This window comes from Elaeis guineensis, chromosome 10 (genome assembly GCF_000442705.2).
Source record: "Elaeis guineensis isolate ETL-2024a chromosome 10, EG11, whole genome shotgun sequence".
Classification (NCBI taxonomy): domain Eukaryota; kingdom Viridiplantae; phylum Streptophyta; class Magnoliopsida; order Arecales; family Arecaceae; genus Elaeis; species Elaeis guineensis.
Genome location: NC_026002.2, coordinates 18,848,219 through 18,864,198, shown reverse-complemented (window position 1 = coordinate 18,864,198; position 15,980 = coordinate 18,848,219). Strand labels below are relative to the sequence as shown.

The window sequence follows — 15,980 nt, the reverse complement described above, 5'->3', positions numbered from 1 at the left end:
CAAGGTCCGGGCAATGGGTATTCGACTTGCGACACACCGACTTGGTCACGATCGGACGAAGGATATTCGGCTTGCCACATTTATCATACGTCCCGACGTGCACGTCCGACCAAGGGCCGGACAACGGATATTCAACTTGTCATGTTATGCTATCCAAATACATCGGACTCTACTCGCCTATCAGACTCTACGAAATGATCGTGTCATGCTACGTTCGGAGGTTGGCCGACATCCGACCCGACATGCACGCTCGACCTACAGTCAGGACGACTGACATCGGATCGTTCGTTGATACGGTCGTCAGAGTCGGGACAAGACGTGACGGAAAACCACTCCTTTCGCCCGAAGCCGTCGCCCACGTGTTCACGCGTGCCAACACGACATCGGACTCAAGAGTGGGGGGACAACTGTTGGGATATACCGACTGACCTTCGTACGCCGACTTACCCTCGGACCGGTCCGACCGATGCCCGACTCTATCGACCGAACCGACGGATGACTCTACCGATCGAACCAACAACGACTCCGACAATGACTGCCGACAATGTCCGACTGAAGGTATGCCGGCTGAACAGACCTATATTGTTCCCGACTGATCGAGCGACCGAACCCATATCACCGACTTACTGTCGGGGGTGGCAGCCGACGTCCGACTTCCACAAGGCACCAGATCAGCCGACGGTATCTCTGAGTCACCACCCGATAACTCGGCAGCCGAATACCGACATACAGTCGGCCAGCCCGTCCAAATGCCGTACAACCACCGTGGGGCGTTGTCCTATGAAGGACATAGATTAATGACCTGACAGTCCACGGCGATTTGACAGCTCCCGATGATTTGATAACTCTTCAGTTGTCTGCACCATTAATGATGGGACCATACCGCATTCTATTATAAAACGGGGTAAGACAACAATATTGATGAGTTTCAAGTCCTAAGGGCTAAGTTTTGAGGAGCGCCTCTAAGCTCTTGAGCTCTCTTTCTCTCTCTCTCGCTGAGCCCCTGATTTTTCACTATTGCCTAGTCTCTTCTCTGACTTGACCGTCGGAGGGTCTCCACCGGAGGCATCTCTGATTTGCGAGGACTCTTTCTTGCAGGTGTGTGATATCGACGATCGGACGATGGGGGATTGGCCGCAACAGGACCCATTGGCATGGAGCCGGAAAAGCCCTTTTGTTTCAATATTCCACCTGGTCTTTGTTTTGAGGGGTTCCATGGTCATTGTGATGATAGCGGTTATCTTCGTGCAGTTGGTATATATGTCAGGCCCGTGGCTTCTTGATGTGAAAAACACTCCATGGTTGTCGATGCTTGTCGTTGTGCCAAGGCGTGAAGTATGGAAAATAAAGAGCTTACTATTCATGACATCAATGTTCTAACTACTGGATTTGGAAAAAAAATCCTTATGCAAACACCATTTAAGATTGCAAAATAGATCTATTTCTTTCTATTTGGTGAAATAAGATAAAAATTTATTTCATAGAATCTAGAGATCAAAATCCTTTGCCCAAGGTATCTTTTTGCCCCTATCCGAACAGAGGGGAAACAAGACAAGACGGCTTCTTACGAGCTACCTCTATATGAACTCTTTATGTACTTTCTAGGTCTGGAACAGTACATTTGAGCCACCCTTGCTTACTATAATCATTTTATAATCCCACCAAGGTAAAGTAATGTATCAAGCGTTGATAGAGAATAAATTCGAGGCGATGGAAAGTTGATCGAGTCGTCTAATTAATCCTCAAAATAAATGAATTTAGCACTTATTGTAAGGGACCCAAATAAATAAATAAATAAACAATTAACAATACTTTAATGGTGGCATTGAAGAAGAATTTTTTTGTTTTAAAAAAAAATCTAATCTTGAGGCCAGATATGACAAACATACCTTGCAAAAGTTATTTATCTACCCATATTTGCACAAGATTTTCCAGCTAACCTCCTCCAATTAAATTCATATTTACATGAACTTATCATTTCTTTAGGGGAAAATAAATCAGAACCTAGCCAATAATATAATTAGAATAGACTCACAGTTCCCTTCCCTCTTGCCATTGCCAACTAATTGTGTAGACCTATTGGTGGGCATATTTCGAAATCCGCAAGAGATAGCATTTATCAGCCACAATGAAGTTTGCTTTTATTGGGAACATCTGGAATTATTCTTCGTGGAAGGCTCGTATTAACCTTTAACTGAGAATAAGAATAACTCGCAAAGCATAGAATGTGATACCATCCTCACTGCATGCAACCATCTCATCTGGTCAGATCACCTCCAAAGTCACTTGCTACTCAATTGTACCTACAAAAGTCCCCATCCATTGTTACAAAGATTTTCTAAATTAGAAATTAGAAGATGCAGTTTCGAAAAAAAAAAAAAGAAAACAAAGAATAATTTTTTTTAGATAAAGGAAGAGAGAATAACTCACTGTAAGCTACCTAGGTCTAGATTGAATTGAACCAGAATCTCTGGTTAGTAAAAAGGGTTGTAGCTATTAGGTCAAACCCCAATTCAAATTCATGTAGCCATTATCATTTCTTTTCAAATTTTGAGGATATCTGCCAATGATAAATATTTTACCACAATGATTGTTGGATGTTACCAACCACGCTTTATCTTATCGGGTTGGCATTTCTTTATTGTGTGAAAGGACCAAGATTCGAATTCTAGTGGTGGCAACCCCATCACAAAGAAATATTGGATATTATTTATGGAAAGATACTAAGATGACCTAAAATGATTTGTTAAAAATATCTAAAATGGAAAGATAGTAGCATGATGTGCTTGCTTAAACCTTACCCACCCAAAGACCAATGAAAATCTTAAAGAAAAGGGGGGAGAAAACATCTTAGGATGAGAGTGATAACTACAGTTGAGCTTAGCAAAGAGGCCGGAAAAAGGAAGACAGAGAAGAAGAAGAAAAAAATCTGGTGAGAGTAGACTTATTTTCACTTTAGTGAGTAGATCCTCACACATGTTAAACTCAAGATTTTTTTTTTTTTTTGGTGGAAGAAGAACTATTCATTGTTGGAGAATAAACTCGATCACTAAGGTACCTTTATCTAAAGAAACGATGACATGACAATATAAAAAGCCAACTACAATGTTGATATCTCTATATAAGCTCAAGTTTCTTTCCTTTTTTCAAGCTTACATGGTTTCCTCCGGCATCCACACAAAAAGGTAAATCTCTCTTTAGAAGTTTTAGATAGTCTTTATTTTGGCTTTACCAATTGTTTCTAACGGAGTTTTTGGTCACAATATCTGCAGCTAGTATAGCAACGTAGCTTTTAGATCCTGGGTGAGAAGGAGAACACCTTCAGATGGTAAGCTTTAAAGCAAAGCTAGAGTAGGGGTGCAAATTGAATCCATTCTGTAAAGATCTATTTCTTAAGAGTGTGGGTTTCTAAGGGGGCAAAAATTTTAAAAATCTATTCTATATTAATGATTTCATTCGTAAGAAAGAGCTACATCTAGGAGGTTATCAAGTTTCTAATTAGGATGTGTTTAGATGCACCAACAATTTCTAGTAGTTGGTGCCTGTAATAGCAGCTGACAGAGGATGCCATATATATACATGTACACTAAAATAAATTACATATAATTATTATAGGTTTGTCAGAATAACCAAAAACCTTAGAAGCATGAAATTTTTGGCTACATGAGTATTTTCATCCTCTCATGTTCACATGCTCTTTTCCTTCATCTCCTCATGCCTCCTAAATATTTTGACTTTAAACTCAGAATTTCCAATTAAAGAGTATGGAGAAAGCAACATAATTACTTGTTACAATTTATTTTTCATTTATATAATAAAGTACTAGGGCTTATTAAAGAAATTGATGGGGGAGTTCCCCTCCCTTTCACCCAAAAATAGGGGCCTCCAAGCCAAATCCATTCTTTCTTTCATTCTGATTTTTAGATCCAAGATTTTTGTTATGATTAAATCTCATATTATTTAATGGATTACAGAGGCTAATACAAAACAATGAGATTATTCTGTTAATCCATTTTCCAAACTTACACGGCTTCACAAAAAGGTATGTTTCCCTTTGGCAGGTTTAAATTAATACTCTATAGTGTGGCCTTACCAATTATTTCTGATGGAGTTTCTGGGAATAACAACTACAAGTAGTATAGCAGTGTAGCTTTTAGTTCGTTACTGAACAGAAGAACAACATTGTTGTAAACTTTATGCCGAACCTATGTTAAGGAGTGTCAATTGAAACCATTCTGATCCATTTTTTTAGAGTTTTTTTTTTATGTTTTTTTTTTTTTTTAGTAGGGGCAGAGGCAGGGGAGGAGGGATTTGTTTTATGTTAATGAGTTGACTGATGAGAAAAGACCACATCTAGGAGGTGATCAAGTTTTTAAGGATATGTCTAAATGCACCAAATTCCAATAAATGTTATATCATGTAGTTACCAATGAAGGATGTCACGATTTACACATTTACAATAAAATGAAGTGCATATAACATTTGTAGGTTTGAGGGAATGATCAAAAGAACTTTGAAGCATGAAATTATTGGCTGGATGAATTTAAACTGTTCTCCTATGTGCATATGTTATTTTTTTCTATGCAGCCAAAATCATTTTTCTTTCCACTCAATTTTTAAATTCTAGCTAGATTTTCTTGTAAGTCAATATCATGTTACTGTTTTCTTAACAGGAATTTAATTACAGATCTTAATACAAAACAATGTGATTCTCTTTCCTTTTTTTTTTTTTTTGATAAATCTCGATTTATTATGCCAGTCTATCATAAATTCAGCAGTGGCCGGTGGAGAGATTGTTATTAAGCTTGGTGTCCGAGGGAATCTTTCACTTGGACTTGAGGTTTGGGATGAGGTGCTAAATTGTAAGATCAAGCAAATTCTAATTTCTCATGGAGATGCCATCAACTCCATCCAAATGGGATATACTACCCCAGCAGGGTTATTTTTTATGGCTCATAGGCATGGGGGAGATGGAGATACATTTGATTGTGTAAGCAACTTCAGGAAGTATTCACACATCTCATGTTTGATAGGATAAACATGCATGACTGCACCAAGCTGCTTTGCATGCTGCAGGTTAATTTGGAGTCCTGGGAGACTCTCACCATGGTGAAGGGATACTATGGGCCCCTGACAGGAAGCAATGCAGCTGTTGTAAGGTCACTTAGTTTTGGCACCAACAAAGCCACATATGGACCCTTTGGTACAGAGGAAGGAACACCCTTCTGTTTCAATATTCCCTCTGGTGTTAGTTTTGGGGGGTTCCATGGGCGTTCTGATAGCCGTCATCTTCATGCGATTGGCATATATATCAAGTCCATGGCTAGACATCATCTCGGGCCAAAACCTGAACGAGTTGATTTCACACGCTATTATCATGCGGTGGAGTAGAAAGCCAGAAGTTTGGCTGATCTTTCTTTCATGTGTCCCATTCCATGGTTGCCAATGCCCTCCTTGTTTCGACTACTGCATGCAAAACAAGTCTTGATGTAGACTTCCTGAAGTGAGTTAATTGTATCCCATGATAAATTCATGGATATAAATTCATCCTTGATGTTATCATTTAAGGAATTTCACTTTGAAACTTACGATTGTGAGTGCTTATTTTTCCCAAGTTTACTCAGATTCAGCCAGTACACAAGTGTTGGTGAGCGTGATAAGAGCTGAAGTAAACTAAGATGCCTCACGTTAGGATCTATGATACTATCGTTCTGATGGTGGAATTGCGTGCGGTGTCGGGAGGGCTGATGTATGCTTTTCAAACATTGAGGATGACCTAATATTTGCTTGGAGGGAGATTGCCTAATAGTTAGTTATTAAAAGGCTGTCAAATCCATTGTCGGCCGAAATCAGACTCCATCCTCTTCTACCAGATTGCTAGCGGTTATTGTGTTCGTTGCTCTCTTTTAAGATTTCTCATATTTATAGTGCAGTCAATTAGATGGCATCTTAGAATCAATATTATGGGATTCTATGACAAATCTTCCTCATTTGTTGTTATAGATATTTTGTTTGCTAATTCCCATGAAATCAACAAAACGTGTTGGGTGGATGTCTGGCCAGGACACCACCTTCCAAGACCCTTTCAGTACCACGCGATGCAGCAGGAAGAAAGAAGAAACAAAACAAAAGGAAAAACAATCAAAATACGTGGATCAGCCACAAAAGGGCTCGCCTCCACGGGACATGCAAACTTCACTATGAAAAGAAAATTTTACAAGAGGAGACCTCACCCTCAACCCTTGTACACCCAATTCTCTCTCACATGAAGTTTCCCTCACAAAAGCTCTCTCTCTCTTGGAGACCCCCCTGAACCCCTGAAGAGCCTGGCGACCGCTGTCCAGGAGCCTCCTGCTCCTTCTCTCACAGCGCCCTCGCCTCTCTCTCTCTTCTCGGGGTCGTACGGCCTTCGTACGGCGAGAAACACAAAACCACACCTCTTCTGTTACCACAGGGCCTTTTTAAGGCTTAAACACTCTTTAAACTTGATTAGAGAGGGATTAGGAGTCCTAAACAAAGCCAAAAAACCCCTTGGACCGTCGGATCAAGACCAGGAACCACCCATGCCGTTGGATCGCGCTCCGGTCCACGGAATAGTACCGTGGACCGCGAGAAATGCGTGGGAAACGCCCATGCGGTCCACAGGCCGGGCCGTGGACCACCCGGTCCACGGTGGACCGGGGCAAGGGCCAGCAGGCCGCTGGGTCGCGCATCCCGCGCGGGCCTGGGCCTGGGTCGCGCGTCCCGCGCGGGCCTGGGCCTGGGTCGCGCGTCCCGCGGGGCCTGGGTCCCGCATCCCGCGCGGGCCTGGGACGCACGTCCCGCGCGCCGCCGCCTGCGGCCGCGCCGCTGCCGCCCGCCGCCGGTCGCCGGCGGTCCTCCGCCGCCTCGATTCTCATGCCGACTTCAAAAGCTCGTATCTCCTCCATCCGAGCTCCGTTTCAGGTGATCTTGGTCTCGTTGGACTCCGTTTTTCGCCGCGAACCTCGCTGTGGGGTCAATGTGGGCTGAATCTCGATGCGTCAAATCCTAACAATCTCCACCTCGACTCGATATTCGGCCTCCTTCAAACTCCGAGAGCTTCTGGATCTCCGCGCCCCCATGTCCTGGGGCAATCGCCTGCTGATCATGGATGGGCAAACATGGGAGTCGAGCCAGGCTGCTCGATCCCATCTCCATCGTATGCTGTGCTCCTCCTGACCTGAGACCTGCTCGAGGCATCATCCTGCGGCAATAGGAATCTTACCTTGCGACGTCGCCTCTCGTCCTCCCGAGTCTCCTGTCTCGTGCCCGATCCGCCTCCTGGAGCTCCATCTCGCTCTGGGCTCCACCTGGCTCCCGATGCTCCACCTCGCACTGGGCTCCCTGCCAGGTAATAATGTCCTCTGCTCCCCTTCTTCCCCTCCAGCACAATCCTATCGCCGCGTAGCACCCTCAGGATTCCTCCACCAGCTACCGTCCTGTAGCCTCTCGAATCCAGTCTGCTAAGTGAGATAAGATTCTGCCTGAAATCGGATATGTATCGGACTTCCCCCAATCTCCTCACTGCACCGTCATGTGTCCTCCAGCTGACCGTCCCAATGCCTCTGATCGCACAGCTCGATCCATTCGGCAGATATACAGTGCTCTCACTGTTCTCCAGGGAGTCAAACTGCTCCTCTCTGCAACACACATGATAGGGGCATGCAGAATCTAATATCCACTGCTGGGAAGAAATAGATACCTCGTCAGATATCTCCAGGACATCTCCATCTGAATCACTGCCGGCCGTCGCTACAACAGCCACCGTCCGATTTTTCAGTTGAGGACAATCTCTGGCTAGATGCCCCAACTCCTCACACCGGTAACACCTGATTTTGCTCAAGTCCCTCCTGGACTTAGACCGTCCTCGTTGCGATCTCCTGTCGCTCCGTCTACCGCCTCCTGCACCTCCAGAAGCCACCAAAGCTGAACTATCGACACCTGAGCTCGAAGCTGGGTTCTCCTTCCTGAGAACCTCGTTCTGGAGTATCGCCGCGGTGACCTCGTCCATCTTGATAGTGCTCTTCCCCACTAGAAGAGCAGTCACCAAGGACTCGTACGAAGAAGGAAGCGACGCCAGCAAAACCAGCGCCCTGGTCTTCTCCTCAACGTTCTCACCAACGCTGAGAAGGTCGGTGAGGATCTTCTAGAAGTGGCTCAGATGTTCCTGCACGCTCTGTCCCTCAGTCATCCGCAGTTGGTAAAACTGCCTCCAGAGGAAAAGAGTGTTGGTGAGAGACTTCGCCATGTACAACTCCTCGAGCTTCGACCACAGCACCGTCGGGGAAGTCTCGCTCAGCACATGGATCACCTCCTCATCCGTCAGGTACATGCGGATGGTACTCACCACCTGCATCTGTAGCCGTTTCCAATCCCGCACCTCCATGGTGGTCGGCTTCTCATCGCACAAGAGAGCTTCGATTAACCCCTGTTGGATGAGTACGTCCTTCACCCTTGCCTGCCACAAGGAGAAATTGCTCTTACCATCGAACTTGTTGATCTCCATCTTGATTGTTCCTATTTTCTCCATCTTCAGTCTTGCTCACCACCACTGCAATCTGCGTCCTTGTACCGCCTTGCTCTGATACCACTTGTTGGGTGGATGTCTGGCCAGGACACCACCTCCCAAGACCCTTTCAGTACCACGCGATGCAGCAGGAAGAAAGAAGAAACAAAACAAAAGGAAAAACAATCAAAATACGTGGATCAGCCACAAAAGGGCTCGCCTCCACGGGGCATGCAAACTTCACTATGAAAAGAAAATTTTACAAGAGGAGACCTCACCCTCAACCCTTGTACACCCAATTCTCTCTCACATGAAGTTTCCCTCACAAAAGCTCTCTCTCTCTTGGAGACCCCCCTGAACCCCTGAAGAGTCTGACGACTGCTGTCCAGAAGCCTCCTGCTCCTTCTCTCACAGCGCCCTCGCCTCTCTCTCTCTTCTCGGGGTCGTACGGCCTTCGTACGGTGAGAAACACAAAACCACACCTCTTCTGTTACCACAGGGCCTTTTTAAGGCTTAAACACTCTTTAAACTTGATTAGAGAGGGATTAGGAGTCCTAAACAAAGCCAAAAAACCCCTTGGACCGTCGGATCAAGACCGGAAACCACCCATGCCGTTGGATCGCGCTCCGGTCCACGGAATAGTGTCGTGGACCGCGAGAAACGCGTGGGAAACGCCCACGTGGTCCACAGGCCGGGCCGTGGACCACCCGGTCCACAGTGGACCGGGGCAAGGGCCAGCAGGCCGCTGGGTCGCGCATCTCGCGCGGGCCTGGGCCTGGGTCCCGCGTCCCGCGCGCCGCCGCCTGCGGCCGCGCCGCTGCCGCCCGCCGCCGGTCCTCCGCCGCCTCGATTCTCGTGCCGACTTCAAAAGCTCGTATCTCCTCCATCCGAGCTCCGTTTCAGGTGATCTTGATCTCGTTGGACTCCGTTTTTCGCCGCGAACCTCGCTGTGGGGTCAATGTGGGCTGAATCTCGAGGCGTCAAATCCTAACAAAACGATTATTAGAGCCAAACCTTACAAATGAGTATAGACAGTTATGTTTATCATCATATAGTAATATCAAGATCTCGTCGGTGAGAACGAAAACCAAACAAGTAGAACAGGTTCCATGTCAGACACTACAGCAATTCTATAATGTAAGTCGAAGATATTGGCCACCATTCAATACATATTTGCATTTCCAATAGCATTCGTTTCAGATAAGATATACTTTAAACAATCGCATTCAGAATGAATAAACCTAGAGCTTGCATGACACAAAATTTGGTATTATTTTGTCCAACATTTGTCTGATTCAGAATAGCATGACAAACTTCATCCCCCTGCATCCGGCATAGTACGAAAAATCAAAATCAGGATTGTATCAGACAAGTGTGCACCATACAGAAACATCAATATCTTACTCGGGTATCAAAACACCAAAGCATGAAAATGATGAAGTTCCACAGGCCCACAATATACGTCAGAAAGACAGTTTCACCATAAAATGCTATCAGGCTTCTTAGCCAGAAAAAGAAAGTCAGTCATCTGCCCGAGGACTTGTTATAGAAGATAGTATCTGAGCAATCTTGGCACCGACTCAGGTGTCTATTTAAGTGCGGCAAAAAACAAAGTTTAGCATCACCAATCACATCATAGCAACAGGAGTGAAGAAGTCTCTACATGGTAGTTAATTGTATGATAATAGAATAAATATGTCTAATCATCTGCATATGGACCACAGTATAAACAAATCCAGGTAAGAAGAGAATGAATATTATAATGTACTGAAATGATATGTGATTATCTGAATGATTATGGTAAATTGAAGGCAACAAGGTTTGAGAACCAAGTGGCTTCATTACTTCTTGTTTTCATTTGACTGACATCAACCTTTTTTATAAGAAAAAGACTATAAAGAAAACAAGTTCCACCCACCTAACCTAACAGTTACAACAGAATAGCAAACAAAATAATCTACTTGCTGCAAAACAGGGTAGCTCAACTTTGTATGATTTGGAAGGAACAGATCCAACAGTTTCCCGCACTTTATAGTAGCCATGATCAGCTTCTCCTTCTTGCTATTCCCGATTTCTTTTCCTTAGTACCATAAATTCAACACCACTTCCAAATTATAAAAAAAGGTACAATTTTGGACATCAAAAGAACAAGATTAATCCTCCAAACCTTCAAGAACATCTTCAGAATCCCCCTCTACATCCACGAGTTACCTCTTTGACCCATGAGCCGGCGACCCATGAAGGGTGGCCGGTTCCTTCTGATTCTTGATACTCATCTCCACCTCATGCTTGCCTCTTGGTCTCTTCTCAACGCATTTTTGTTTTCCAGGTGATGGGAAATTTTTGGTCTATGCCTCATCAAAGGTTGTCATTTGTCAGTGGGCCTTGTCAAAAAGATGAAGAATTTAAGATATTTTCTATAATCAAAAATTTTATTATGAATTTATAAAATACACTCCTTTTGGATGTAGCTAAAACACGCTTAATGTTCTTTTGCATCATAAACATTCTGGAGAGAGGAAAAATTTAATTAGAAGACCTCAAGGATAAAACTCAATAATGTTCATCGACAAAACAAACAAAGCAGTGTTTCAGCTAAGTTAAGCAGGCACGGATCACTCTCCATGACTGTCCGCTAAAAATTTTAAGCAATTTCAGCGGGAGCAGCAGAATTCTGTAGAAATAAGCAGTCAGAAACCTGTGAAGGTGAGAGCAGCAAGATGCAATAAACTATAAAGCATAACATGTATCACTAAAATCTTTGTAATGGAACTACTCAATGAATGAGATTTTCAATATACAAAACAAAGTTGGTAAATTCTTATTTTGTAATCAGTGATCAAATGGGTTACAATACATGGTGAAGCAAAGGTAAAAACAACAACAAACAGTTTTGATGGAGAATTGCCCTTGCTCAAGGAATTGTACTTTTGCCAGGATAATAACATATCATGTAAATTAAATATGTAAGAGATATGAATATATTATACAGCCAGATGACAGAGTAAACAAAGGATGTTTCTAAAATCTCTTCGTCCACCTGGGTTCTGAGTCCTATGTCTCAAATCCACCCAGCAGTCTTCGCATAATTTATTCAACCAAAGTGAAGAGATTCCCAAATCCCACCAAAAATTCAGTATCATGAATATCTTCAGGCACCTGGCTCAGAGTCCTATGTCACAGATCCAAACAACATTCTTTGCATAATTTATTCAACCAAACTGAAGAAACTGCCAGTTCCTGCCAAAAAATTCGGTGTCATGATAAAATAACCATATCATGCCAAGCTACAACTCACCCTATGTTAATTTCCATGTTCCTGTTAGTCTTTGCATAAATAGAATGTAGTCTCTTCAGATGAGAAACAGTCCTTATTCCTTCAAACATTACCAATAATCACCGCAAGAACATGACCCATCCCTGAAATGATGGAAACGATTGATATCCCTTATGATAATCTCCCTTGAAACAATTTGGCTGATGAACTTGAATGCTGTGTGGCAATCCTTACACACACGAAGATTTTTTTTCACTCTGATGGGGGCTCCAGCTGGAGTACTAATCAACCCAAATGCAACAGCAAGCTTCTCACTATGGTGAGAAAGAAGCACCTCTTTTTCACTTTGCTCCACGTCATGGAGGTCAGTCTCCACCATAGGAACATACCCAGCTCTGTTCATCAACTCACCCAATTCTTCTAGCTTAGCATATATTTCTGTAGTCCTCTCATGGCTTCTGTCTCCCACAATGAAAGTGTATACTCTGTCCTTCAACTCCATCCAACTCATGCCAGGCTCCTTCTTCACCCTGCTATCTTTCATCAACCTTCTCACCTTGGCAACATCGTCCCACATACCAGATGAAGCATATATATTAGCAAGAAGAACATGGGTTCCAGACTTCTCTGGCTCCAGCGAAAAGAGCATCTCAGCCGCTTTCCTACCCAATTCTATATTCCTATGCACTCTGGATGCCCCCAGGAGTGCTCCCCACACCGAAGCATTGGCTTCAAAAGGCATGCTATCTACAAGCTCCATTGCCTCGTTTAGTCTCCCAGCACGGCCGAGAAGGTCAACCATGCAGGCATAATGCTCGTGCGTCTGTTCAATGCCAAACAGCTCTACCATCAACTCAAAATATCGTTTTGCCTCATCAACAAGACCAGCGTGATTACATGCAGAAAGAACACTAGTTAAGGTTATATGGTTTGGAGAAACACCCTCATCAAGCATCTTATGGAATAAATTTAATGCCTCCTTCCCATGCCCATGTTGTGCAAGCCCTCCAATCATCGCAGACCATGAGACAACCCCCCTCTCAGATATCTTGGAAAAAGCTAAGGATGCATCCTCTATGCTCCCACACTTGGCATACATGTTGACGAGTGCATTCCCAGAAAACCCATCAGACATATACCCCATCTTCAGCACATGAACATGTATTTGTTTCCCTTGCTCATATGCAGATAAACTAGCACAAGCATTGAGGAGGCTACTTAAGGCAAATGAATCTGGCTTAAGCCCCTGATTTACCATCTCATAGAAAAGTTTCATAGCTTCCTCCCCTTGCCCACTCAGAGAGTAACCTGTGATAATAGATGTGAAGGCCACCACATCCCCAAATGAGCATTCCCTGAAAACTCCTGCTGCCTCCTCTATGCAATTACACTTCCCATATGCGTCAATAAGACCATTTACAACATGAGGATCCGACAAAAATCCTGCCTTCAGAGCCAGGGCATGAACATCTTTACTCGCATTGGTAGCCTGTAAGCTTGCAATAGATTTAAGAACTGCCGACAATGTGGTCCGATTAAAGCTGGAACCTTCCAGCCTCATCTTTAAGAAGAGAAACAAAGCCTCCTGATCACTCCCGCTGTGTGAACATCCTGAGATCAAAGCATTCCACAAAATCGTATCCTGCTTAGGGATCAAATCAAAGGCTTTCCTCGCATCTCCTAAATGATCACATTTGGCATACATATCAACAATCCCGACACCCACAAACATGTCTGAATCAGAGCCAGCCTTGATCAGATTGCCATGTATCTGCTGTCCCAGAAATAACATCCCTGTCCCAGCACAAGCCTTCAGAATACTCGACAAAGTGAACACATTTGGAAGCATTCCAGAGCACCTCATATCCAACAACAACCTTAAAGCCCAGTTATCATGCCCATGAAGAACACATCCAGCAATGAAAGCATTCCATGAAACAATATCAGGCCGAGCTATCCCTTTGAAAACTGCAGCTGCAGCTTTGATATTCCCCAACTTTGCATACATATCCACCAGTGCGTTGGCAGTAAAAGGGTCTGAGTCATACCCAAGCCTAGTGAGGTAACCATGAACTTCTCTCCCATGATGCAAATCCTGCGAACCCGTGCAAGCATTCAAAACACATGAGAACCCGAACTCGTTCGGCCTGATTCCACTCATCACCATCCCACTAAACAGCCCAACTGCCTCCTCGCATTGATCATTCTTAACATGCCCCGCAAGCAGTGCATTCCATGAAACCACATTCCGACCAGCAATGCCGTCGAACAGCTTCCGGGAGTCCAAGAGGAGGCCGAAGCCGGCGTACATGACAATGAGGGTGTTGGCGACAAAGACGTCGGATTCGAACCCAGTGACGATCGCGACAGCATGGATTTGGGTGCCAGCAATGAAATCCGACGAGGCCGAGCAGGCCTTGAGAAGGGTAGGGAGGGTGAACTCGTTGCTCCGGATGCCTAAAGTTTGCATCTTTTTGAAAGCCAGGAGGGCCTCGCGGGTGAGGCCGCTGCGGACGTAGTTGGAGATGAGGGCGGACCATGAGACAAGGGCCGGGTGGGGTATTACGTCAAAGACTTGGCGGGCGAGGTCAGGGGAGCGGGAACCGAAGCTAAACCAAAGGAGATGGCGGCGGAAGGGAGGGGCGGAGGAGAAGCCGGACGTGGTGAGTTGGGTGCCGGAGATAGGAGGGAATCGGCAGCGGCGGAGAGGGAGGAAAACGGGGGCGAAGGCGGCGGGGAGAGGTTGGCAGTGGGGAGGAGCGAGGGGATGACGGCGGAGGTGGCAGCGTTTTGCTCTTCCAGAAGAGCTTTGGCGGCGGTTTGGAGAGAGCGAGAGATGCGGGTGGAGAGCGTCTTGGAAAGGGATGGAGGGAGAGCGAGGCGCCGCGGTTTCATCACCCATGGAGCGTGGGTCTCGCCCGGCTTCGGCGTCGCGCACTCGCACGCCGCCCTTTTTTTTTAACCCGGGTCCCGGGCAGTCCGGGTTTCCCGGTCGATCCAGACCGGTTCGGCATTTTTTTTTTTTTTTTTTTTTTAACTAGTCAATGTGGAACTATGATAGGAACTCAAACGAATCCAATGGTGGATTCATGCTCAAGAAGACGAATCCTTCTGTGATGCGAAAGATATGACCTATGTCTGTTAGTGAAATCTTTTAACTTGTTTTACCTTGATACTCTAATGCATTGTTTTGTGCCTATATCACAACAACCTTCCCACTCGCTTGGATTGTGGGTGCTCGGATTCCTGCAATGATTATGATGTTTTACCCTAATTTCTCCCTTCTTCTCTTTCTGATATTGGTGATCTTCCATGGGTGTTAATGGGTTGATTTCGCCTTAACTCCAGCTATGCTCATGTCTTTCCATCTCTAAATTTGTGGTTTCCAACAAAAACAAGGTTGGGTCTCCGATAGATCAGAACTGTGACATTGTTCAAACATTGAAAGATCTGGCCCTGGGACCGGCCTCCCCTAAGGTTGAGAAATATTGTTTGGTTAGGTAAAACATGAGACTGATACACACACCTTAAGCTAATGTTCCTCGAATTCCCCTCATGCTGATGCAACAATAAGAAGCTGACTGTGGTCAAAGTACAGGTGAGTCTGTGATGCCAGGCATTTACATCATGACATCATTAAGTAGAATATAATCTTAGTCCTTACCCATAATTTCTGTTTAAGATGGGTACAAGAAAGTTATCAAATAATGTGGACTCATTGTGACAAGAACCCAAGCTATGGTGCGTGTGTTCACTCGAGCAATATGTGATTGATAATGTCATCTCATCAACCATCTACTGATACGTATCAAATTTTATTTACGTTAATACTGATAAATGCACTTTCTTCTTATCTTAAAAATATTAAGTGTATATATAATTTATTTATATTTCTCCAAATAGAACAGCCAGAGAGATGGTCTCCATCAGGCCTGAAAGTGTCAAATATAACGGGTACTCACCAGCACTGCATATAAATACAACATTGGTTCACCTACATATTGCTTCGAGTCCTTAGCAAAAACCCTTGGACTTTTACTCTCCTACCGTAGATCAAAAGGTATATCCAATTAAAAACCTTAATTGAACATAGCCTTTCAGAGAAATGATCTTTCACCACTTCCCTGCTGCAACACAAAAGGCCCGTCTGGTATTGATTTTAGTTTCTTTCTTTGT

The 15,980-nt window shown here is 44.4% G+C and overlaps 2 protein-coding genes across 2 annotated transcripts; one reads left to right on the top strand and one right to left on the bottom strand.

Annotated features, from left to right (window-relative positions):
- Positions 1–2,932: 2,932 nt before the first annotated feature.
- LOC140852242 (agglutinin-like) lies at positions 2,933–5,501 on the top strand. Its single transcript, XM_073245219.1, has 4 exons — positions 2,933–3,185; positions 3,273–3,328; positions 4,760–4,990; positions 5,077–5,501. The coding sequence occupies exons 2-4, from the start codon at positions 3,326–3,328 to the stop codon at positions 5,389–5,391; spliced, it is 549 nt and encodes a 182-aa protein (XP_073101320.1). The 5' UTR covers positions 2,933–3,185; positions 3,273–3,325; the 3' UTR covers positions 5,392–5,501.
- A 5,798-nt stretch (positions 5,502–11,299) lies between these two features.
- LOC105052853 (pentatricopeptide repeat-containing protein At4g14850) lies at positions 11,300–14,826 on the bottom strand. The gene is given in 2 exon segments (XM_010933816.4): positions 11,300–14,492; positions 14,495–14,826. Coding segments are annotated over 2 exon segments (2,784 nt in total). The 5' UTR covers positions 14,700–14,826; the 3' UTR covers positions 11,300–11,913.
- Positions 14,827–15,980: the final 1,154 nt, after the last annotated feature.

What these genes read in the sequence shown, in the direction of transcription:
- LOC140852242 (XM_073245219.1), top strand. An exon ending in ATGGAGATACATTTGATTGT is followed by an intron (nt 4,991 to 5,076) that starts GTAAGCAACTTC and finishes TGCATGCTGCAG; the next exon opens with GTTAATTTGGAGTCCTGGGA.